Source organism: Myxine glutinosa, chromosome 2 (assembly GCF_964187855.1).
Source record: "Myxine glutinosa chromosome 2, kmMyxGlut1.1, whole genome shotgun sequence".
Lineage (NCBI taxonomy): Eukaryota > Metazoa > Chordata > Myxini > Myxiniformes > Myxinidae > Myxine > Myxine glutinosa.
In genome coordinates, this window is record NC_136262.1 from 223,003,697 (window position 1) to 223,030,795 (window position 27,099).

General features: G+C 46.6%; 1 protein-coding gene across 1 annotated transcript in view; it reads right to left on the bottom strand.

The window, feature by feature from the left end:
• The window catches only part of LOC137420799 (annexin A2), a 71,369-nt gene that overhangs the window by 21,048 nt on the left and 23,222 nt on the right, over positions 1–27,099 (bottom strand). Inside the window, exons 6-8 of the mRNA XM_078772281.1 lie at positions 26,762–26,875; positions 6,712–6,802; positions 3,853–3,932 (exon numbers count right to left, since the gene is read on the bottom strand). Of these exons, the coding sequence (XP_078628407.1) occupies positions 3,853–3,932; positions 6,712–6,802; positions 26,762–26,875 (285 nt within the window). The remainder of the gene's footprint in view (positions 1–3,852; positions 3,933–6,711; positions 6,803–26,761; positions 26,876–27,099) is intronic.

Sequence of the window (27,099 nt, forward strand, 5' to 3'; positions counted from 1 at the left end):
TCGTCTGGCATGGCCTCCGGAAGGCCGTCCGCGGCTGGGCCAGGACATGCCTCGCGTGCCAGCGCGCCAAGGTGCACCGGCACACCCAGGCCCCGTTGGCCCCGTTCACGGTGCCGGAACGCCGGTTTGACCACGTCCACGTGGACCTGGTGGGACCTCTGCCCCCCTCGCGGGGTTTCACCCACGTCCTCACCATGGTGGACCGCACCACCCGGTGGCCGGAGGCCGTGCCCTTGGCGTCGACAACGGCGGCCGATGTCGCGCAGGCTTTCATCGCCACCTGGGTCGCCCGGTTCGGCGCCCCCTCAGACATCTCATCCGACCGCGGCCCCCAGTTCACCTCGGAGCTCTGGGGGGCGGTTGCGCAGGGGCTCGGGGTCCGGCTGCACCGAACCACGGCCTACCACCCCCAGGCTAACGGCCTGTGTGAGCGATTTCACCGCTCATTGAAGGCCGCGCTCCGGGCCACCCTCCGCGACGGCGGCTGGGTCGACAGGCTCCCCTGGGTCCTGCTGGGCCTCCGGACGGCGCCCAAGGAGGACCTGCGCGCATCCGCGGCGGAGTTGGTCTTCGGGCAACCGCTGCGGGTGCCGGGCGAGTTCCTCCCCGACTCCACGGCACCATGGTCCGCGGCACAGCAGCGCTCCGCTCTGCAAGAGACCGCCCAGAGGTTCGCCCCGGTGCCAACGGCATGCCACGGGCACCCACCGACGCACGTCGCCCCGGAGCTTCGCACGGCGGAGTACGTCTTCGTCCGCCACGATGCCCATCGGACACCACTGCGGCCCCCGTACGACGGGCCTTTCCGCGTGCTGGAGACCGGGGCGAAGCACTTCACCCTGGACATCGGCGGTACTCCTGACCGCGTTTCGGTAGACCGCCTCAAGCCGGTCCACCTCGATGTGGACCATCCACCGCCAGTGGCCCGACCCCCGCGTCGGGGCCGCCCTCCTGCGGGCGGACCCCCGGCACCGCCCAGCCCCGCCGCCACGGCGCCCCCCGGTCCTGCACCCATCCCAGGGGCAGCCAGGGGCATCCCACCTGGTATCCCTGCACCCCGGACGCCGCCGATCGCCAGGGGGCGCTTCGGCCGGGTCATTCGTCTGCCCCGCAAACTGGCCCTCCAGGTGCGCGGGAATTCTGGGGGGGCGCGTGTGGCGGACACAAAAGCCCACTGGCGTGGTGACATCATTCCACGCACCAAGTGGGCGGTGGCCACGCCCGAGGGGTAGGCGTGGCCTCAGGATATACACCGGGCGACCAGCCCGGAAGAGTTCAGTGTTACAGTGTAGTCTTACAATAAAGACGTTTATATGTTACCGCTTGTCCGCTTCCTCCTTGCTCACAAGCAGCGCGCGTAACGCCGCGCTTTAAGTGGATATTAAAGGACACACAGTGTCCTTGGTCAAAAGTAGGGGAGCTATCACCGGCATCACGAACAACTTCCAAACAAACTTAGTCGAATGTCAGTCCTAGCCAGCCGGTTCGTGAAGAAGAAGAAGAATATCTTATGTCCATTTGGCAGCTGAATTAATATCCTCTGAAAGACTTGCAGTTTTTAGATGCGTCCAATTCAGTGTGATACATCATCGATCCATCAGTTTTTCTGATTAACCAACATGTCTTCCACTCAACCTCGGATTCCATGACTCTGTACACTTCTTCACTTGATTGGCATGTGGTCAGAAAAGATCACCATTGGTCAAAATGTGTAAGCCTGACATTGGATTATTTAAGTCTCACAAATAACATAATTATGTTTCCTTTTGGTAGACCAACTATCATATATCTCACAATCCCCAAAAACTCCATAAATGACAGCAATTCTGTGCTAGAAATGAGGTAGGATATTCCGACTGGTTTGACGTTTCGAGAGGCGAGAGACAAGGATGAATCCTGACACCTACTTTTTATTTGTTTGTATACATACGAGCAGTTGCGGCTCGTGGAAGAGCTAGAATTAGGACACTGAACGGATCAGGACACAACAGGACAAAAGGACCAGCAGAGAGAGGGTGGAAACACCAACAGCAGAGCCGGAGGCCGGGACAAAGAGAGGCGGACAAACAATGGGTGTGGATGAATGGGGGGCACGAGAGGAGGCATGGGGTGGACAAGATGGATACAGAAGGAAACTCTCGGGAGGGAAAATTGGAAGGAGGAGGATGGGGGAGCGAGGAGGGCGTCAGCATAGTATTAGCAAGGGTGAAGAAGTTTTGTCATCTATGCTGAAAACATCATGAGAAGAGCATTCGATAACTGGTATTACTGCATTTTAGTCGGTGATAGACAGATTCATAGTATCAGATGTGCAGATGACACAGTTCTGCTTGCTGAGTCTGTCACTGAAATAAAGAGGTTTCTCTACAACTTCAAAAAGGGAAAGCGAAACAATAGGCCTATATATCAATACCAGGAAGACTAAAGTGTTGATAATAGGTGAGGACAAATCATTGACATACATGGAAAATCATTATAAATAGTAGAGCTTCAATTTTTAGGAAATTATCCGGCATCAACGGATGGGAAGAACAGCAATGAGTAACTTGAACAATATCTGGTCTAATTGTAACATCGGCAAACCCACTACAGTCCGCATTGTTCAAGCTCTTATATATTCCCATGGCAACATATTCATCCGAAAGCTGGAATATGACCAAATAGGAACGTTCTGCAGGCTTTTGAGAGTTGCTCTCAAAGAAGAGTGTGAAGAATGTTCTGAACAAAGAATAGTTGTACAATATGTTCAAAGCCATTCATTGGTGTACTTTGGCCACATTTGCCGAAGAGATGGTGAAAATTTGGAAAATCTGCATGTTAGGTTGAGTAGATAGCGAAAGAAGAAAAAGCTGTCCAAGAGACAGATGAGTCGATCAAATCGAGGAACTTTGTGGAACTAAACAAATTAAACTTCTCGATTCTGCTCAATATAATGGAAGCTGCAGAACAGTGAGAGTCACTATATCCGAGACGTGAGGCGATGGAAATCATCATCACACCAACTATCAAAACCTTGATAGAAACGAGTGAAACTTCTTGGTGTGACCATCAACCAAAGACCCATCTCAGAACTGGCCTCCATAGACCGCCATTGATTTGCTATTATTCAGTGTGGCAAATACTTCCTTGGCATTCCTTTGCTATCAAGCACCATAATGGCCTTTTTGATCCGATTTAACCTCATCATGAGTTGCACTCTGATCTGAGTTACTCGGAGAGACCTGATGCCCCAAAAGAAAACTACCACACAAAGCTAATAAGATTTTAGAGAAAATATTTTTAACCTTATTCATAAACATATATTCATGATAATTTGGTTGAAATCTCCTGTACGTCAAACAAAAACCACATGCTTTAGGTCATCGCGCGTAAGCAATGTGGTTAAAGAATCAGCAGCAGAGGTCAAGTTGATAAAATCATCAGAAAATTTCATCACCTTTGACCTCTGTGTACTAATGCTGGTGTACCCATGGATTTATTTCGACAAATGCTTTTAGAAGCCTCCTTTTTCTTATTATGTTCACATAAATTAATTTAGGCGAACCCAGTACATCCCGCAGGTGGCCACTCGACTGGGATGAAGCAAAAGATAGGGCCAACCCTAATTCACTTTGCCTTTAATTTCTGCCTTTGTATGTGAGACAATCATAGAAAGATGGCTGTTGAGCCAGGAAGCACAGCAGCTGGACCGGAGGCCAGTACAGCACGGAGGGTTAGGGGTCAAGGTCTCAGTTTTCGAACGGTGTTGCAGTCCCCGAACGACGAAGGTGAAAATGCCAGAAAAGCGGGCCGTCCCAGAGGCAAATGGCTTTGGAGCAGCACGTTAATCACTATGATTCAGGTAATTCTAACCTTAGCCAAAGCCAGCGAAAGTTTCTGCAGCTCCCCGGAGCAGTCAGAAGCAATGTCATCAGCAACTGTGCATTTAAACTCTGCAACAACAAAAAAAAAAAAAAAAAGGAAAGGCAGAATTCAGGTTTTGTTACATTTCATTCCAGAATAAATTAAAATCTCTGATAAAGACATCACTGTAAGGTTGCATTTCTGTCCGTAAAGGACATACACTCCGATTATACAGCTCCATGGCAAGACGAGACAACTACCACTTGAGCTATCATGCTCCCATCTTAATCTGACATAATTTTGTGCATCAAGGCAGTTCATATTACGCAAGACAAAAAAAATGTCTTACCTACTATGACTTGCCTCTCCTCAAATAAGAAAGTTTTTGCAGCCACACTTGAGTGCAGCGGTCAATTGTAGTTAAGAAGAATCCTCAATAAGACAAATTCCACTTTTACGTGGAACTCTGGAGTTGGAAGGTGCCTAGTTAGAGGTTTCTAGTCCCAATTCAATTCCTGGCCCAACGATAAATCATAACCCTGATGGTTCACAGACACGGAGATGCATCAATAAGCACACCCGTTGGATGGGACATTATGCCAGGTGTCCTGTCTTCCAGCATTTTTTTGTTTTGTTTTTTTTTGTATACAGAATCGAGGCTCGTGAAAGAGCTAACATTTATTTCACAAACAAATCAAACAGACAAACAAAATATATAAAAAGAGGGAGCGGAAGACAAGATGGGGAGAGAAGGGGATTAGTTGTTGCTGGAGCATTAGTTGCTGGTGGACTTTAAAGGTCCCACAGTGTCCTACACAAAGAGTTGTTGAGTGTCATCGGCCAAAATTGGCCAAATTCCTGCAATATTCGAAAAGGGGGAGCACTGCATCAGCAGGCTGATTCATAGAAATGATGCAACCAGCAACTATGTGCTGCACACACATGATTGAATGGGTTACTTATATTAAGAAGAGTTGTTATTGTTGTTGTTGTTTGGCCCTGGACAGTTCTCTCGAACAAGCCGATCGATCTTGCAGGAACAATCCGAAGTTTCCCGGTATCTGGGATGGTGTACCTGGCCTTCACAAAGTCAGAGCCACGACAGAGTTAGAGAGTGAGAGAGAGAGAGAGAGAAAGAGAGACAAGAGGGAAAGGGCCGGTCCATGGGACCAATCTGCACTCTGACCGTGACCGCACTGCCCTGACGAACCGGGGCAGCAGGGGAAGAATGGGGAAGATTTGGCTCCCGACTTGTGTTGTGGGGTACAACCAGCACAAAGAGGTGTCCCCGACAGTTGTATTAAGAAGAGTTTGATGAGATAGGTGTGCAGAATTTTTGTAAAGGTCTATTATAAGATAACAAGACTCCTATTTGAGCTAGTATTAAGTCTGGGCCACAGCATTCTCCGCTAAACCTATCAGAGGATAGCACCACTGGTGATCAGGTGTATGGTTGTGCAAGTCAAGGGATGGAAAATCCCTTTCACCTCCAATTGCTTCACATCAAAGTTTTTTTAAAATCACATATTTTGGTATAAAGCCTTGAGATACTTAATATCAGAGATGTTCAGTTGAAAATAGTTAAATCAATTAAATAGCAAATGGTATTGATTTGTTATTATTATTATTTATTACTCAGTAAGTGAACATGGGGAATTATCTGGGTTTTACTTCGTAATCAATTGGCCACCTATCATAATCTCATGCTATTGAAATAAATTAATCCACACCTTGGAAAAAAAAAAGGAGAAGGAAATGAGGGGTAGAGGTAGGAGAGTCCACATGTCCTTAAATATGTGAAAAAGTACGTCAGGCACCAAAGGTATTGCAGCGATAATTGGCCGTCTCTGACCATGAACCCCAGAGGAGAAAAACGTTAAAATAAATTAAAAACGAAGGCATAATTGTTAAATTATGGTTTAATAACGGAGACATTTAAGGATAAAAGTTGAAAATGGGGTGAGAATGCAGATCTCTCATCTCCATCCCCTCTCCGGACCCCACGTAAACCAATGACATGAACGTGCTTATGGATCATGACTTGCTTGATGATGGAGATAGAGTACTTATGAATTTGGTTCATTGCATATGGGATGAGTACTTGGTCTTTTGGATTATTTTTGGGGGGAAGGAAGAGTTACTTCTTCACATTCTTCTTTAATAGAGTGAAATCATGTAAGTATGTTATCAACACAAAAGTGTATTTTGATATCCCTTGCACAGACATTGTCGTCACCCTTCTCCAGACACTAACTACAACCAATGCTCTGGTTTACTTAAAATGTTTTCTCCCTCCAACAATACATAATGACATTGGGGAAAAAATGGGGAGAGTAAAAAACTTTTTACCTTTTCAAAAAGGTAGGTTTAGAAACAGCCACATGACCTCTATTGCAATGGTATGAGGAAACTCACCCACCGCTGGGACAAATGGCTGACACTATATGGAAATTACAGAGAAAACGAGAAACGTCTGGCACAGGAACATTCCTCCAGGGTTGGGGGAAAACTTTTTGATTCCTCATAAGTGACAGGTAGTAAAAAGAAGAGGGAGGTGGGGGTGTTGGAGAGTGTTCTCAATTTATATACACATGTCTCACCTGAATATAACTGATTTAGATATCCTCAAGCTCGAACTGTGCGATGAGCTTGATCACATGTCATGCCAGGTTGATGGGTAGACCATCTTTACCTTGGTGCATTTCATTTAAAAGTTAGGGTTATACCAATCAGATGGGGTAGGGTGGCTTAAAGTCAAAGGTTATAACTAACTTGATTAGGTTGAACCAGTATTATGCTGATAAACAACCACTGTTGGCTTTGTGCAAGTATGTTTATGCATATGGAATGAGAAACATTTGGACTAACCTGTTTGATAAATGTCTGTTATGGCTTTCTTTTCTTGGTTCGTGCAAGTTGAAAGAATTTCCACCAGGGATTCCTCGTCGGTTCCCAGACCCTGTGAATGACGTCAGAAAAGATTTTGAAAGTGAGATTAAAAAAAAAAAAAGCAGTGGGAGAAAAAGAATGCAAATAATTATATGAAGATATTTCAAAACTTTTTTTCTCTATAAGCGCGAGGGTCATGGAAGAGCAAGGTTGTACCGACAGTGGGGTAGCAGTCCAACAATTGGGAACAATTGGCAAATGAATGAACGAACAGGAAAATAATGCAGGAGAGAGGAGGACCACCAAGTAAGAGGGTTGGGTTAGGAAGGGTTATTGGGGGGTAATAAAGATCAGGGGTCAGGATGGGGGATGACGAGCTGGCGGTCCCACTGCCTGCTTGAAGCCATGGGGGGAATAGTGGGGAAGAATGGCCTCTGGAAGGTGATTCTGTATATGGGAGAAACGAGGAACAAAGAGGATGAGATGTTTAACGGAGCTGGGATTTTGGAAGTTTAACCAGAATGGGGTCATGGGAAGAATGCATGCATCCTCGAGTTTGCTGGGGAATGTGAGAGGACAGAGAGGGGAGGGAGCAATATGGAAGAAGATGTAGTAAATATGGAGAGACCACCATCCTGCCTGCAATGTGAAAACAAGAGACCTTGTGCTTCAGCCTCATTGCAGGAGATTTTAATAATGTTCAGAGCTTTATAATTATAGTAAATATAATTACCTGTGAAGGTGAGCGGAGGTTATATTTTCACCTGTTTGTCTGTCTGTATGTCTCTGAACAGGATATCTCAAAATGTTGTGGACGGATTCGGACAAAATTTGGTGGAGACGTTGGGTATGTGACAAGGACAAATTGATTCAATTCTGGCGAAGATCCGGATCTGGATCCTGATTTAATTTAATAATTAATAATAATTTAATAATATTTAATAATATTTATTATTTAATAAAAATATTAATTATTTAATAATAATAATTATTAATAATAATAATAATAATAATATAATAATAATAATAATAATTAATATAATAATAATAATAATAATTAATAATAATAATTATTATTATTATTATCTATATAATAATAGCATAAGGACTCGACTTTGTTATCCCTTTTACGCCGCACCCAGTGACCCGATGCCCACGGCACTAATGGATTTACGATCTACGAACCGCACTCTTTGTTTATCACGTTCAGCCATACTCGAAAAATCTGAATTAGCCGACGTTGGGGCCCAAAAGCATCCGATTAACTGCCGATACGACGCCATCTTACGACGCATTCGTATTGGCATCTGCTGGGCGAAGGCGAAGCAAGCCGTCCACTGATTGGACAGGCAAAGGCGAAAGCAAGCCGTTCACTGAGTGGACAATCCAGAGCATGCATTTGTGCCGGTGTCGACGATCGTTGTTCATATACGCCCTCTTCATTCTCATCTTTCTTCCTAACTCTTACTCGGACAAGCAAATCCCCTATGCCATCCATAATGGTAAACTCTATCCATACACCACATCCTCCCTTCCGTGGATGTTCCACGGGTTTCGGCTGGTTTAATAATAATTTAATAATATTATTTATTTAATAATATTAAATAATAATATTTAATATTTAATAATAATTTAATAATTATTTAATTTAATAATTAATAATTTAATAAAATATTTAATAATTTAATAATCCGGATTTAATAATGTTCAGAGCTTTATAATTATAGTAAATATAATTACCTGTGAAGGTGAGCGGAGGTTATATTTTCACCTGTTTGTTTGTCTGTGTGTCTCTGAACAGGATATCTCAAAATGTTGTGGACGGATTCGGACAAAATTTGGTGGAGACGTTGGGTATGTGACAAGGACAAATTGATTCAATTCTGGCGAAGATCTGGATCTGGATCCTGATCAGAGAATTTGTTAAGTAACTTATCACCATTGAGAGATTGCGATAAAAACCGATATATAGCATGATGACGCAACTTGGTGGACGAGTTGTTTCGGTAACAAGAACAAGCCCATTAGAATTTGGTTCATGTCAGAATCCAGATCCGGCCTATCAGTGGTATACAAAATATAAACTGTTCAGCCTGGCAGAGGTATGCGCTATACCGAGTACCGTTCTAGTTATGTATAGATTAAAATGAAAAGTTATAATTACAAGCATTCATTCGGAGCATGTTAATAGCTTAATCTTGACTTGCTGATGATGGTGTCCAGGTGCTATTGATTAAGGTGCCATTCCAGGTACAATTTACCTCCCTCCACCGCCGTCGGATTTTTTCCCCCATGTGATGTGCAGTGTAGTTTGCAGACAACTCTATTATGTGAGGGATAAAAAATGCTTTGAATATGGAAGTGTGAACAGCTAACAGCAGAGGAACAATAATTAGCCTCACCCATTGGACAGGCTACCCAGTCTGTGTGTCGGTGTCCTCCCACAGATCTACTTTAATATATAGATCTTCCATGATCAGATCTACTGTAATCTATAATATCTCTGTAAGAGTCTGCATTGTTGGGTCACTGAAGCCTATTGTATTAGGTCAAAGGTCAAGATGACATACAATCATCAGTTTTCATCTGATTGACTTGAAATTTGAACAGAACAGAATTTGAATATTGGGTCACCGAACTGATTCACCAAATCAAAAGCTTTAAGCATATTGTTTTTGAGGTCCAAATGGCAAGGTCACAGCGATTGATTTGTAGGTATTGGTCTATATGTTCCTATGACCACTTGATTGTTTATTTGTTTGTGGTTTTGTTTGTGTGTGGGTTTGGTGGTTGTACTCAGAGAGTGGGGGTTGCACAAGAAGTTTTTGGATGATAAAAAAATTCATACTCCCTAAAGAGAAAATATTTCATGATAATAATAGATGGAATGACATGAAAAATGGTGGTTATACTGCATGGGAGTTAGTTTAATGATCCTTCCAGTTCAACAGGGTTTAATAGGATTAATAAGAGAGACATTTTGTAGGATCGAAGAATATGGGGTACTGTTCGACAATGTAGAGTCATCTGCAAACCAGAACGGCAATCTTCGATGTCGTGACATGGACCGATATGCCTCCACCCACATTATTACACATTTTACCTGGCATGACCTTTGACCTTTGATCCCGAAATCGAATCGGTACATATTTTCATCATAATATATACTTGTACCAAGTTTGGTCAAAGTTCCATCACTGTTTCACGAGTTAGCGCAGTAACATAATTTTTTTTACCGATCGAGACCTTGATGTTTGACGTCTTGACCCCATAATGTAGTCTAGCAATTTATCTTAACATCATTATACATACTTGTACCAAATTTGACTTAGTTCCTTTAAGCCATTCTTAAGTTATTGCGGTAAAGAAATCCTATTACAGACTCTGACCTTTGACCTCTTGTCCCCAAAATTAAATCAGTTAATCTTTCAATCACAATACATACTTGTACCAACTTTGGACAAAATCCCATCATTAGTTCACAAGCAAATCGAGGTAACAGGATTTTTACCTTACATGACCTCTGACCTTTAACCTCATGATACACCATACACAAATAGGAAATAATACACCAGGTTGAGGGAAACTTTTGTCCTGCAGTAGACTGAAAGATATAGGTGAGTCAAGGGAATTAAATGTAGTCAGAATTACGTCTAGCCGGAATATCTAGCCGGAACATGCTGTGGAGTTACAAAGTCAACATACCGGGAAGACGCCCTCTTCTCACCCATGGACACAAAGCTGTGCTGGAGGAAGACACATTTGTCTGACAAGAGCCAATTTCACCTGATCAAATGTGACCGATGGGAGAACTCGAGTTTGGCACCAACCTAACACAGCGTATACACCCAAGAACATTGTGGAGTCCATTCCGTTTGGTGGCAGATTCATTATGATATGGTGCTGCCTGTTACGATTGTAAATTTGAAGTTGGCACCATACGGTGTAACTTGACTGGCAAAAGATAGTGGAGGGATATTTTAATTTGTGTTATTGTTCCACCTTTTGACAAACACCCACTTCTCATAACATCTGTGTTAATGGATGACAATGCCAGACCCATCATTACGTGCAGTTACCAACTTCTTGTGCAACAATGCAATCACGACATTGTCCTGGCCAGCAAATCCAACAGAGCATGATTGGGGCTTCTCTGTGCAGACCCTTGCACAGTTGGAGGCAACTTTACACCAGGGATGGCAACAACTCCCATTGATTGGATTCTCTCTAGAGGCTTCTTTGGGGAATGAGTAGGATTGCAGCACTCATTCGTTTTAATGGTGATTACACGTGTTATTGACCTTTTGAGACATTCACTCCATTGCGGCATCATTGGATGTCATTATTCACTGGTCTTAAGCCCAACATCATATTAGTGCTCCTGGCAGCACCATTCTAAAGTCATTGTGATTTTGGTATACAAAATGCGATTACAGACATTCTTATTTTGTAATTTAAAAAATATTCAAAAAGTCGAATTTGGGTCAAGTCATTTGTCAAACATGCATACTTTAGCAATATATGGTTATATCTATATCATAAAGTAGGACTGTCTGCCTGTCTGTCTGTCCATGCCTGAACTATTCCCTCAGTTTTGGGGCTAGCTCCGCCAAACTTTCTGTGGAAACTTTAGGGGTCCCAGCAGGTTTCCGAAGGTGGGTGGATGGTTTCATAAATGTCTCAATACAATTATAATTTTGAGTTTCCACCTGTACGAAGCTGCTCTCTCTCTCTCCGCATGTAAACACATTCTCGGATTCGACATTCGCAGTTTCACCACTTGCTGCACGTGGAAACATTTGCTGGTTTGGTAATATCTCAATACAATTGTGATTTTGAGTTTGCACTCGAACAACGCCGCTTTTTCTCCTTCCTAAGGTGAGTGGATGGTTTCATAAATGTCTCAATACAATAAATTATAATTTTGAGTTTCCACCTCTACAAAGCTGCTCTCTCTCTCTCTCTCTCTGCATGTAAACACATTCTCGGATTCGACATTCGCAGTTTCACCACTTGCTGCACGTGGAAACATTTGCTGGTTTGGTAATATCTCAATACAATTGTGATTTTGAGTTTGCACTCGAACAACGCAGCTTTTTCTCCTTCCTAAGGTGGGTGGATGGTTTCATAAATGTCTCAATACAATTATAATTTTGAGTTTCCACCTGTACAAAGCTGCTCTCTCTCTCTCTCTCTCTCTCCCCGCATGTAAACACATTCTCGGATTCGGCATTCACAGTTTCACCACTTGCTGCATGTGGAAACATTTGCTGGATCAGTAGTATCTCAATACAATTGTGATTTTGAGTTTGCACCCGAACAACGCCGCTTTTCTCCTTCCTAAGGTGGGTGGATGGTTTCATAAATTTCTCAATAGAATTATGATTTTGAGTTTCCATCCGTACGGAGCTGCTCTCTCTCTCCGCATGTAAACACATTCTCGGATTCGACATTCGCAGTTTCACCACTTGCTGCACGTGGAAACATTTGCTGGTTTGGTAATATCTCAATACAATTGTGATTTTGAGTTTGCACTCGAACAACGCCGCTTTTTCTCCTTCCTAAGGTGAGTGGATGGTTTCATAAATGTCTCAATACAATAAATTATAATTTTGAGTTTCCACCTCTACAAAGCTGCTCTCTCTCTCTCTCTCTGCATGTAAACACATTCTCGGATTCGACATTCGCAGTTTCACCATTTGCTGCACGTGGAAACATTTGCTGGTTTGGTAATATCTCAATACAATTGTGATTTTGAGTTTGCACTCGAACAACGCAGCTTTTTCTCCTTCCTAAGGTGGGTGGATGGTTTCATAAATGTCTCAATACAATTATAATTTTGAGTTTCCACCTGTACAAAGCTGCTCTCTCTCTCTCTCTCTCTCTCTCTCTCTCTCTCTCTCTCCCCGCATGTAAACACATTCTCGGATTCGACATTCGCAGTTTCACCATTTGCTGCACGTGGAAACATTTGCTGGTTTGGTAATATCTCAATACAATTGTGATTTTGAGTTTGCACTCGAACAACGCAGCTTTTTCTCCTTCCTAAGGTGGGTGGATGGTTTCATAAATGTCTCAATACAATTATAATTTTGAGTTTCCACCTGTACAAAGCTGCTCTCTCTCTCTCTCTCTCTCTCTCTCTCTCTCTCTCTCCCCGCATGTAAACACATTCTCGGATTCGGCATTCACAGTTTCACCACTTGCTGCATGTGGAAACATTTGCTGGATCAGTAGTATCTCAATACAATTGTGATTTTGAGTTTGCACCCGAACAACGCCGCTTTTCTCCTTCCTAAGGTGGGTGGATGGTTTCATAAATTTCTCAATAGAATGATGATTTTGAGTTTCCATCCGTACGGAGCTGCTCCCTCTCTCCGCATGTAAACAAATTTCATGGGTTCAGCATTCGCTGTTTTACCATTTACCGCATGTGGAAACATTCACTTCATCATCGGTAAAGGTACATTGATTTTACACAGTACTACTCCCACAGTTTCGGGGCCAGCCCCAACAATTTTTTGGTGCACCTTTTGGGGTCCCTGCATGTGTCCTAAAGTGGGTGAGAGTTTTCATAAAATTTCACAAAACATATTTTTCTGAGATTTTGGGCTCCCACCCATACGTAGCACAGGTACCTCACTAGTTTTTGATAAACATAACCGTTTCTGTAATCTTAGTTTTCTGGTTATTGCTATGATCCAGAAAAGTGCAGCCTGTGCTTATCTTTTCTCCATTTGTATATTTTAAAAGCTCTTATCCTCCCACTATTTGCAAATTTGCTTTGTCTTTTCACTTCACACATAATGTGTTGTCAAACAAACCCTCTTTGCTATCTTTTTAACTCAGGAGGAGATGAATGTGAAAAAGTATTGAAATTTTTTCCAACATCAGAGCACAAAGTGTTCTTTCAAATCGCATTATTGAACAACCTCGGAGTCGGTATTTGAAAGAGAACATTTGAACAGTTTGATATTACAAATGACTGCAGTATTTCAAAATTCGGAGATGAGACCAGTTGTTATGTGATTTACATTTCGATTGATTAAAGGTTACAAAAAACTGAAAAAAGTGCTTCATCTGTACCGTAGTAATATTCATTGAAACTTGACATGATGCTGGGTGGAATAGGCATAAACAGGGTGGAAAGGAACTCCATGTACCTGTCATGGAAGAGGATCGTGTGGGATGGAGAACTGGCACGTACATGCCAAACCGGCTACTTCATACAAGTAATGCACCACCATATCTTGCCATCCCAATTCGGCCCCATAATCTATTTCCCCCATTAAGTTTTCCAAACCCAACCATGTTCCTTGCAAGTTTTGGTGTTTCCTCCACTCCTCCATTTCCTCTTCTCCTGTTCATGAATTCCCTTGATCTTTGTCCCACTGCTAGTTCTACGTTGCTCTTCCATATTGGATATGACAAGTTTAATGCTGGCCCCTCCTCTTTGGCAGAGTCTCTCCCAGTTTCTAAGAGCTGAAATGCATGATTGGAAATTGAAAAGTTAGACCATGTGAACTAATCTACGCATGCACAAATGTTGGACAGGTAGCTTGAGGTGAACCGTATTCATGTAAACTTTGCTCGGTCAAAATTATACTCTGATTAAATGAACTCAAACTTACCCATACGTATGCTTGCATGAACTCACTCAAGTTTTGAAGGTAGAACGATGGATGGAATTTAAAAAAAGGTTGAATGAAGTATGCTAATTGCCATGGGAAATGAGGAGGTGACATTTTGGGCATAAACCCTTGCTCCAACGAAGGGTTAATAGACAGATCCCAACAAAGAAAAAAAAAACATTTCCTACTAAGGTTTTCTCAGTGGTTCGGTCATCCTTAGCACATGCCCTTTCAATTTAGCCGAGGGGCCACCCTGGATTTGGCCTCAAACCCAAAATGGCCACCAATACATTTGATAGGTTCTACCATACAACTAGAAAAAGTCACATTTCATGGGCAAAAATGTATTTTCCAGCCAAAAAATGTACCGTATGCAAAATGAAATTCAGTAGAGTTTGGCGGCCATTTTGGATTTTAGCCACCATAATGGATTTGAGACCAAATGCAAATCATTCCAAAATCAACTAATGATGCATATCCCAAACATGCGACCAGAAAAATTCGTATTTTGTGGTTACAAAATTGATTTATGAGCATTAAAATGTGAGATTCAATGGGTATATTGGTGGCCATTTTGGATTTGAGGTCAAATCCAGGATGACCATCAGCTAAAGGGTAATGATGACGGAACCCCGGAGAGAACCTTGGCAGGAAAAGATGTTAGTTTTTTTCTTGGCTGGAAACTTCTATAACACATGAAACGTCAGCTTCATCTTGCTCCTCATGACGGTTAGCAAACGTCGATCAAAGTTCTGTTTATTCCATCCATTATGACATAAGTAATGTCGATCTATTTAACATAGTGAATCACAACGGTAGTCACAACTGAGGTCGATTTTGAAGTCAAAGGCCATCTTGAAGACAAATTTCTAAATTCGTCATTTTTCATCCGATTGACTTGAAAGTTGAACACGATTTGCATATCGAGTCACTGAATTGGAAAACCAACTATTTTTGAGCTCAAAAGGTCAAAGGTCAACCCAAGGGAAAACTTCTAAAATTATCAATTTTCATCTGAAAAAGGTTAAATTTCCATCCTGTTAAGTTGCAAATTAAACAGAAATTACATAGTGCATCACTGAATTGGGAAACCAACTATTTGAGGTCAACAGGTCAAAGGTCAACTCAAGGTCAAACTTCGAAAATCGTCAATTTTCATCTGAAAAATAATCAATTTTCATCCGATTGACCTGCATGACATCTTCTTGTTTGTTTGTCTGTCTGTCTGCAAGTGAACAGGGTATCTCATAAGGTTGTGGACGGATCTTAATGAAATTTGGTGGCGAGGTTGTGTGTATGACAAGGACAAATCTTTTAAATTTTGTTGAAGTATCTGGATCTGGATTTGAGAGTTTATGAAGTGATTTTTCACCATTAAGTGATCGGGCAAAAACCGATATTTAGCAAGATATCTCAAAAAGTCATGGACGGATTTGGACGAAACTTGGTGGACCGGTTGGTTGTGTGACACGGACGAATAGATGCGATTTTGGTGAAGATCCAAATCCGGATACGATCATTTCTTTAAACTTTCAAGTGATTGTTCACCATTGAGATATCGGGCAAAAAGCGACATATACATGCTATTGGGTGATGAGTTGGTTGGGTGACAAGAACAAGCCGATTAGAATTTGGTTCATGTCCGAATCCAGATCCGACCTATCAGTGGAATGGAAAACGTAAACTGTTCAGCCTGGTGGAGGTATGCGCTCTACCGAGTGCAGTTCTATTTCGGTATTCATTATGCCTCTGTCATAAGTCTATTTCTTTATTGTTTGTTTTGCTGTTCTTAAATTAACAAACCTAAAAAGAATGGAAGCCATTAAGAGTGCTTGTTATTCTCTCACGGCTTCTATTTGTTGCTTGTTATATTTAATTCTGTATGTACTATATGGCTCTAATTTGGGCATTTTATTTTACATATAAAGCCAAACACAATGGCAATGCTACTGTATTAGGACTTGTGCACGAGGTACTCTCCTGCTAATGTAACTTGAAATTCTGCTGAATTAATATGGTCTAGCACTTTGGAGCAAATGGTTTAAAATGTACATCACATTTTTAAATACAGTACTTTGCAAAAGTTTGGGTTATTCCAATGCAATGATATGGCATACTTTAGGGTCAATTCATCAAATTACCAGTGATAACAGTCCTTTGTCTTTATTATTATAAATTAAAAACCTTTTTAAATGAGTGTGAAACAAACTGCTCAAGTAAATAACAAGAATAGTGTAATTTTATAGTGTCAGTCAATTATTTGTGTGTCCGCTTCCTCCAGCGGAGCAACAGAAGACCTCTCTTCCTCCAGGAGAGCAACACAAGACCTCTCTTCCTCTAGGAGAGCAACACAAGACCTCTCTTCCTCTAGGAGAGCAACACAAGACCTCCCTTCCTCTAGCAGAGCAACACAAGACCTCTCTGCCTCTAGGAGAGCAACACAAGACCTCTCTTCCTCTAGGAGAGCAACACAAGACCTCTCTGCTTCTAGCAGAGCAACACAAGACTTCTCTTCCTCTAGCAGAGCAACACAAGACCTCTTTTCCTATAGCAGAGCAACACAAGACCTCTCCTCCTCGAGGAGAGCAACATAAGACCTCTCTGCTTCTAGCAGAGCAACACAAGACCTCTCTTCCTCTAGCAGAGCAACGCAAGACATCTTTTTCTCTAGCAGAGCAACACAAGACCTCTCTTCCTCTAGCAGAGCAACACAAGACATCTTTTCCTCTAGCAGAGCAACACAAGACCTCTCTTCCTCTAGAAGAGCAACACAAGACATCTTTTCCTCTCGCAGAGCAACACAAGACCTCTCTTCCTCTAGTCGACCAACATAAGACCTCTGATGAAGGTTATTCCTCAAGGGACTAGTTTATTGCGGATTGTCCTGCTTGAACTTCCATGTTATATATATATATATATATTGCTACGGTTTTGAGGTTTGTACAGTGAGCTCAATAAAGGTTAAAGGGTTGCCCCCCATAGATAGTCACACAAGCAACATGTAGCCTCATTTGTAGAATAGTTATTTCTTAGTATGTGTGAGAGTAGGCCCTTTCCAGTGTTAATTCTGCGTTGTGTAAAGACAGGAGAATAGGCCCCACTTCTGCAAACCATTCTACCTCTACAGGCGCGATCCATTTCGCTGCCCTTTGCTTACTCACTAGTTGAGTTAACACGAGGTAGGCCTAAAAAGGTGGGGGCAGCGTTGAGGTCGGGGGCGGCAGAGGCGATGACGGTAAGCATGAGCCACCAATCAGAGCTCAGAGGTGGTTGCGTCACAGGGCGTGGTGAGAAGAGTCTGGTGAGTTCCAGAAGGTTCATGGGGCGGGCCTATATAACCCTATGCGCAAAGCCCTCAACAGGACTTGCTGGGGGAAGAGGACTTGCAGAGGAGAGGGAGAGGACTGGCTGCGTGAGAGGACTTGCATCACTCGCACTGTACCGCTTGATGAACTTGACTATCGCATAAGAATGCGCGCGCTAACCAACACCAAGGCATTGAGGAAGAAGAGTTGGTCGCTAGATTTACACGGGCGCAGCCAGGCGCAGTTATAACGAACTTGTGCATTTCAGCCAAGCGAGTGAACGAGGCTGCGTAACCGCCCCTTTGCCGTAAAAGCCGTCCCACCATTGCCGTAAAAGCCCTCTCCTATCGTTCGCCCCGATATATTGCCTTTGCTCGAGAGATGCGCTACGTGGCCCTGCCTTCGCCGATCTCCATCTTCGCGGACGTGCTGGGGACTGTGGAGGGCTGGACGAGGACCACCCTTGGACGCGCTGGGGAACACCTGCCCGTCTCCAATACCCCGTGTGAGTGTGAGTGAGATGGGCCCGTTGTCTCTGGGATAATTAAGACTGTATAAGGATTTCTTTGTGTCTCTTCGTCCTGAACTGTATATACGTGTGATAATCATTAAACCACTCTGTTCTTCCTTTCTTCTGAATTCGATTGTTCCCGTGATTTCTCCAATTGACTAAGCGTGGAACGAATAAGATCGCTTAAATCGGGGCCATTAATTATAACTGCGTGGATCACGTGTACTCAAACCGCTCGGCGTATTCCAACCTCACGTGGTTCGTGCGAGGCTTGTTTCCTCGCTTCCAGGGCAGCGCGAGTACTTAGATACAAGAGAGAATTTGGTCCCGAAACCCTATTTGGCGCTGTCCGGAAGGGACGTAATAGGTCTCGGTTCGCTCCAGGCCAATATAGACAAGGGGATTAATCCCCCCTTGATAAGGGGAAGAAGGCCGGTGAGAGAACCGCAACAATATATATATATATATATATATATTTATATTTATATATATATATATATATATATATATATATATATACATATATATATATATATATATATATATATATATATATATATATATATATATATATATATATATATATATAAATGCGTTTACTTTGTGGCTTGGCACAAGCTATGCCCTTCTTCTCAGCAAGGTGGCATTGTGCAGGATCAAATTTCAGGCAAACGTGCACACATTGCAGACCAAGCTCAACTCTCTCTCCTCAACAAGATGTGAGTATGTATGTCTACCCACATCAAATTCATATTTCGTACCCATCGTATCAAAGGGTGGGTAAAGAGCTTGTTTGCTATAAAACTGATGGCACTTACACTTTGATAGTAGTAGGCTAGTAGTGCATAACACAACAACCATTTACCTGGATAACTAGAAAACATCTCAAAAGGTAATCAGAAAAAATAGAGAAACATGGAAGAGATTACAAAATCTGGCGATTGTTGATTGTTGAAAATTTGATGACAAAAGCTCCAATGGTAAAAAGGTTATGGCCTGGTCACACACACACACACATACACACACACACACACACACACACTCACACATATACCCACACTCACACACACCAACACACACACACATACACATACGTACATACATACTCACACACATACATACATACATACACATATACATATATACATGCAGACACACACATACATACACACGCAGGCACACACATATATACATACGCAGATGCTCACACACACACATGATTACCCCATCTCCTGCTGCACGGGGGACAGGCTAATTAATGAACTTGCGCTTTAGGTAATACAATAAATTGCCTCAATTTAGCCAGATTATATATAAATATTTACTATTCTTGTCGTTTTCTTTGAATTATTTTGCTTTTTGAGGGGCTTAAATATTTCGGCATTTGGAAATATTTTTTAAAATATTTTTTCTCTCACAAACGCAGCCGAGCTTTGTCTTGCTGTGCAATGTCAGAATGTTTCTATGTACTACAAGGCTAATACATTAAATCAATGATTGTCTTGCTATGCTAAAGCTATTTGCTACTCAACCTCTGGCTTCCCACACTAAGCAGTTTATAGCTTCCACTTTCCTATCAGGTGGAAATATAATATAAGAAAACAGCAGGCCCTCGAGATAAATATGGCTCCCATTCAAAGGGAACAGTTTTTTTTTCACTTATTTGTCAGGTTTATAAATAAAATCTACACAGGAAGTCAGATTCAAAATCAATTATCATTAAATTATGTAAAAAATAATTTAAAAAAATAAAAAAGATTAAAATGAATTAATTCCTCGTTAACAATAATTAATGTATCTCAATGTTTCAGGTTACAGATTTGATGTAAACCCATTTATTGTTACCCTTCCAAAGTCTAAACTGGATGCTCACCTCGATTCTTTCACATCCATCTTGTCTCCTCTATCTTTCTCAGTTCGTTGTGTCGTTCACTTCCCTACAAGACTTCAAGACTGCTATTTACCGCCACCTCATGGTCTCTCACACTTCCACGAATGAACTTACTAAACCCGATGAGACAATGTTCACATCCTTCTTTATACTCCTAGTGCTGTAATGCATCCTTTTGGTCATCCCACTGCTTTCCCTTTGCCCCCATTTTGTCTGCTGCTCCATTGACCCCTTTCACTCTCCTCTTCCATGAGCCTCGACACCTGTAAGAGAAAGAACAAAAAACGCTCTATTCGTTCACACACGCACAAAAAACATTGGTACTTTATAAAATAGGCCTTACACAGTTCGCTCTTCACTTGAGATGTACCTGGACATTCAGAAAAAATGTTTTTACTTTTTTATGGCATAGCCTGTAGGGCAATGCCATCTGGAACAGCGTTTGTCTGTCTGTATGTATATATGTATGTATGTATGTATGTATGTATGTATGTATGTATGTATGTATGTATGGTATTGTAGCGGTTCCCGCTGAATGTACACAATCGCCTTGCACCTGCCAGGACGCGGCCAGGGCGCGATCGCCATGCCGGGCTCGTCCGGACGGGCCCAGACGCGCCTCTCCTGGGCATGCCCGGACTCACTGTTCCTGGGCACGCCTGAACCACCCGGGCACGCCCGGTCTCGTCTTTCCCGGGCATGCCCGCTCTCGCCTTTCCAGGGCTCGCCCAGAGCGCCCGGGCACGCCCAGCCTCGACTTGCCAGGCCGCGTCCAGGACGCCCGGGCATGTCCAGACTCGCCTTTCCAGGGCTCGCCCAGAGCGTCCGGGCATGCCCGCTCTCGCCTTTCCAGGGCTCGCCCAGAGCGCTCGGGCATGCCCAGCCTCGACTTGCCAGGCCGCGTCCAGGACGCCCGGGCATGTCCAGACTCGCCTTTCCAGGACTCGCCCTTGACACCCGGGCATGCCCGGTCTCGGTTTTCCCGGGCAAACGCCCGGGCATAAATGTGTATATATATTGCTGCCCGATAAACGGGCTTTTAGAGAATACCTGAGCTGTTTTGTTTCAATAAAGCAACTCGGACGAATTCCGTCTTTGGTCGCGTCAATTCTTTCGACTCGCGTTGGAGCGCAGCTCCTTCACTGGTGACCTACCGACATGGACACGGCAGTGACTCTTAAACTGCCTACCTTCTGGGAGGCTCACGTGGCTGTTTGGTTCGCCCAGGCGGACTCCCAGTTCGCCCTGTGAGGCATCACCGCGGACGACACCTGCTTCCACCACGTTGTGGCAGCGCTCGGTTCCGCCACTGCGGCCCGTGCCCTGAGCCTCCTCGAGCACCCGCCGGCTGCCGACAAGTATGACGCGCTGAAGACGCTCCTCCTCGACGCTTTCGCCCTCTCACCGGCGGCACGCGCACGGCGCCTGCTCGACCTGCCCGAGCTCGGCGACACGCGCCCGTCCGAGCGCATGGACTATATGCTCTCGTTGCTCGGTGAGCACTCTCCGGATTTTCTGTTCCGCGAGCTGTTCCTTCGCCAGCTGCCTCACCCGGTACGCCTCGCCCTGGCTGGCACGTCGATCACCGATCCCCGCGCCCTCGCCAGGGAAGCCGATAAGATCTCCTCGGCGGGCCAACACATCGGCGCGGCTACCTGGAGCCTGCCGCTGTCCGAGGCGATGCCCACGACGCCCGAGCGCCCTGCGCGGTTGGAGGCCGAACTGCCGGTGCAACTGGTGGCCGCCACGCCACGCCACACCGCTTCCGACACGACGGCCGGAGCCTCCACCTGACCAGGCGTGGTGTTATTACCACGCCAGGTTTGGACACAAGGCACGGACCTGCCGACCCCCGTGCACTTTCGGCAAGTCGGGAAACGGCCGGGCCGGCATTCATTCCCAGCCATGGGCGCCGGCCACTCGGGCAACTTGCTTTTTATTCGGGACAAAGCGTCCGGGCGGCGTTTCCTTTGTGACACCGACGCCCAACTGAGTGTCATACCCGCCTCCGAGCAGGACAGGCAGGACGCCGTTTGCGGCCCCTCTTTGGTCACTGCTAATGGCTCGGCCATACGCACTTTCGGCCCGCGCGACGTCACCCTCTGCTTCGGCAGCCAGTGCTTTCAGTGGACCTTTGTGACCGCCTGCGTCCCCATGGCTTTGCTGGGCGCCGACTTCCTCTGCGCGCACGGGCTGCTGGTCGACGTCAAACGTCGTCGCCTTGTCAACGCCGAGACCTTCAGCTCCCTGGCGTGCACGATGAGCAGCTCCGCGCCGACCGAACTGGCGTGCGCCCTCCCGACGGCGAACGAGTTCGCTCGCCTGCTCGCGGAATTCCCGGCCCTCATGCGGCCGACGTTTTCGGCCGTCGCAGTGCGGCATGGGATCGAGCACCACATACCCACTACGGGCCCGCCGGTCTACGCCAGGGCCCGCCGCCTCGACCCGGCCAAGCTCGCCGTGGCAAAGGCCGAGTTCGACGCGTTGGAGCACTTCGGCATCGTGCGGCGCTCCAATAGCGCGTGGGCCTCACCACTGCACATCGTGCCAAAGCCGGGGGGCGGATGGCACCCGTGTGGCGACTACCGCCGCCTCAACGATGCTACCACCCCCGACAGGTACCCGATCCCGCACATCCAGGACTTTTCCACCCGTTTGGCGGGACGGGTCATATTTTCCAAAATTGACCTGATACGGGGATACCACCAGGTACCTGTCCGGGCGGCCGACGTCCCGAAGACGGCCGTCATCACGCCATTCGCCCTGTTCGAATTTTTGAGGATGCCGTTTGGCCTCAAGAACGCGGCCCAGGCGTTCCAGCGCTTAATGGACGGCATGCTGCGCGACCTGCCATTTCTTTTCGTCTATCTGGACGACATCCTCGTCGCCAGCACGTCCTCCACCTCCGAACACTGTTCGGTCGCCTCAGCGAGCACGGCTTAATTGTCAACCCGGCCAAATGCCACTTCGGCACGACGACCGTTGACTTTTTGGGCCACCGCATCACCAAGACCGGGGCCGTGCCGACCAAGGTCGAGGCCATCACCACGTTCCCGCGTCCCCGTTCCATCAAGGCCCTACAAGAGTTCCTCGGCATGGTGAATTTTTATCACCGATTCGTGCCCCGCGCTGCTCAGCTCATGCGGCCCCTTTACGAGGCCCTCCGGGGCAAGCCGGCCAAGCATGACATCGTTTGGTCCGTGGCCATGGACGCGGCCTTCGCGAGCGCAAAACGGGCCCTTGCCGACGCAACGCTGCTGGCTCACCCGGTGCTCAACTCGCCCATCGCCCTCACTACGGACGCCTCCAACTACGCGGTGGGCGCCGTCCATGAACAATGGGTGGACGGGGTTTGGCAGCCACTCACTTTTTTCAGCCGGCAGCTCCGGCCGAACGAGTTAAAATACAGCACGTTCGACCGCGAGCTGCTCGGTCTATTCCTGGCCGTTCGCCATTTCCGACACCTCCTGGAGGGCCGCCCGTTCACGGCTTTCGTCGACCACAAGCCGTTGGTCTACGCAATGGCCAAAGTCACGGAGCCGTGGTCGGCCCGCCAGCAGCGCCACCTCTCCGCCGTGTCGGAATTCACCACGGACATCCGGCACGTCGCCGGCAAAGACAACGCCGTGGCCGACTGTCTTTCTCGGGCCAGCGCGAACGTGGTCCACCTCGGCGTGGACTTCACGCTCATGGCGGCCGACCAGACCACCGACACCTCGGTGCAGGCCCTCCGGGCGGCAGACACGGGCCTCCGCCTGGCCGACATCCCCTTCGCGGGCACCGTCCTGCTCTGCGACGTCTCCCAGGGCCAGCCTCGCCCCATCGTGCCCATTTCCTGGCAGCGCCGCATCTTCGCCTCCATCCACGGCCTTTCTCACCCGGGCCGGAAAGCTTCTCAGAAGCTGGTGTCGGCACTTTTCATCTGGCACGGCCTTCGACGGAACGCCCGCGACTGGGCCAACGCCTGCACGGCCTGCCAGCGGGCCAAGGTCCACCGCCACACCCAGGCCCCGCTAGCACCTTTCGCCGTGCCTGCACGGCGTTTCGACCACGTCCACATGGACCTGGTGGGTCCCCTGCCCCCATCGCGGGGGTTCACCCACCTGCTCACCATGGTGGACAGGACCACCAGGTGGCCGGAGGCCGTGCCCCTCACCTCCACCACCACCGCCGACGTGGCGCAGGCGTTCATCGCCACCTGGGTCGCGCGCTTCGGCGCACCGGCGGACATCTCGTCCGACCGCGGCCCACAGTTCACGTCCAAACTTTGGGGCGCGGTCGCCCGCTCGTTGGGGGTCATGCTGCACCACACCATGGCCTACCACCCCCAAGCCAACGGGTTGTGCGAGCGGTTTCACCGCTCCATGAAGGCCGCACTCATGGCCGGCCTTCAGGACGACGGTTGGACCGACCGGTTGCCGTGGGTCCTTTTGGGCCTCCGCACGGCCCCCAAGGAGGACCTCCGGGCGTCTGCCGCCGAGCTCGTCTACGGCCAGCCACTCCGCGTCCCGGGCGAGTTCGTGCCCGACCCTACCAGTCCCTGGTCCGCTGCACACCAGCGCTCGGGCCTCCAGGAGGCCGCCCGCCGATTTGCCCCCGTGCCAACGTCCCGCCATGGTGGCCCCCAGTCCTACGTCCCCCCGGTGCTTCGCACAGCGGAGTATGTCTTTGTGCATCATGACGCGCACCGGGGGCCACTCCGGCCGCCGTACGACGGGCCCTTCCAGGTCTTGCGACGGGGCGACAAGTCCTTCGTCGTCGACGTCGGCGGCCGGTCGGTCCGGATCTCTGTGGACCGCCTCAAACCGGCGCACGTGGACGTCGACCGACCACCACGGTTGGCCCTTCCTCCGCGGCGAGGCCGCCCCCTGTCTACAGTTCCTCCTGCTCGACCACCCACCACCGGATCAGACCCCCCCCCCCCCACGACCCTCCAGGGGTCGCTTCAGCCGGGTCGTCCGGACCCCCCTTAAATTGACACTGCCGGTGCAGGTCGATTCTGGAGGGGCGTGTGTAGCGGTTCCCGCTGAATGTACACAATCGCCTTGCACCTGCCAGGACGCGGCCAGGGCGCGATCGCCATGCCGGGCTCGTCCGGACGGGCCCAGACGCGCCTCTCCTGGGCATGCCCGGACTCGCTGTTCCCGGGCACGCCCGAACCTCCCGGGCACGCCCGGTCTCGTCTTTCCCGGGCATGCCCGCTCTCGCCTTTCCAGGGCTCGCCCAGAGCGCCCGGGCACGCCCAGCCTCGACTTGCCAGGCCGCGTCCAGGACGCCCGGGCATGTCCAGACTCGCCTTTCCAGGGCTCGCCCAGAGCGTCCGGGCATGCCCGCTTTCGCCTTTCCAGGGCTCGCCCAGAGCACTCGGGCATGCCCAGCCTCGACTTGCCAGGCCGCGTCCAGGACGCCCGGGCATGTCCAGACTCGCCTATCCAGGACTCGCCCTTGACACCCGGGCATGCCCGGTCTCGGTTTTCCCGGGCAAACGCCCGGGCATAAATGTGTATATATATTGCTGCCCGATAAACGGGCTTTTAGAGAATACCTGAGCTGTTTTGTTTCAATAAAGCAACTCGGACGAATTCCGTCTTTGGTCGCGTCAATTCTTTCGACTCGCGTTGGAGCGCAGCTCCTTCAGTATGTATGTATGTATATATGTATGTATGTATGTATGTATGTATGTATATATGTATGTATGTATGGTATGTATGTATGTATATATGTATGTATGTATGTATGTATGGATGTATGTATGTATGTATGTATGTATGTATGTATGCATGGTATGTATGGTATGTATGGTATGTATGTATGTATGTATGTATGTATGGATGGATGTCCCTTCCACTGGCATTTTGCAGGTTTATTCCCTTTAAAATCCCTCTCCGCAACCGTTGGTTCGATTGACACGAAATTTTCACTTTAGGAGCACCTCCTTTAGGAGTACCTTTAGGAACATATTAAAATATATATTTTTTAATGATAATTATGTCATAGGTCACGTGGTACAGGCGCCATCTTGGAAAAAATGAAAAACTTTGCACCACTATATCTCCGAAACTGCTCCATAGAAAAAATTGAAAGGTGGTTCATTGTAAAGTACTCCCCATGGTGAACAACCTATGTTAATGATGATGTCATAGGTGCCGTCATATTGCATCATAAATTGACAAGTAGAACGCGTAATCCAATCAGTATTTAATTTCTTGAATGTGATCTAGGAATAAATTCGTCGAGAAAAAGAAAATGATGCTGTCATCGGTCACGTGGTTTGGTAGCCATATTTTTATGGCGTAGCCCATATGGCAATGGCGTCTGGATCAGCGTTTGTCTGTCCGTCCGGTGTATGTATGTATGCATGTCCCTCACAAACGTCCACCAATCAGAGCTGAGGATCTGGTCACATGACAGGTGGACAGCAAATCCTCCACTAAGCAAATATAAGCCCGGCTCCGCCGCTGTTCGACTATCGGTCTTGTTTTTTCTTTGCAAGCTGGTGGAAGAACAAACTGACGGAGGGTATGAACTGACAGTGGGGCAGTGGGCCAACAGGTGGACACAATAATCAATAGAGGGAGAATAGAAGGAAGGAACAAATAGAAAAAGAAGAGGGAGGGAGAGGGGATGAAATACTACAACCTGCAAATAAGGTGAAAGAAGAGGGTTGTAAGAGTAAGAATACTAAGTGTACCTTCATGGTATTCTTCAGAGCATGGGTGTCAAACAGGGATGGCGTTTGTAGCAAACCCAATGTTACATCCTTCAGCTTCCCTGACAGCACATTATTCAGCGATTGGGACAAATCCTGCCAACAGATAGCAGAGTCAACTGATCTGTTAGAAAATCAGTAGAATATGTTTTCTGAGTAAAACATAACTTTATGTAACAACATACACTAGATTGGTAATAGTAATTACAGCCATTAGAAGATTCTTTTCAACAAGAAACCTGCATAACAACAACAAAGCATGATATATAGTCCATATAATAGGTGAATACAGTTTTGCTTTAAAAATAAACTAATAATGT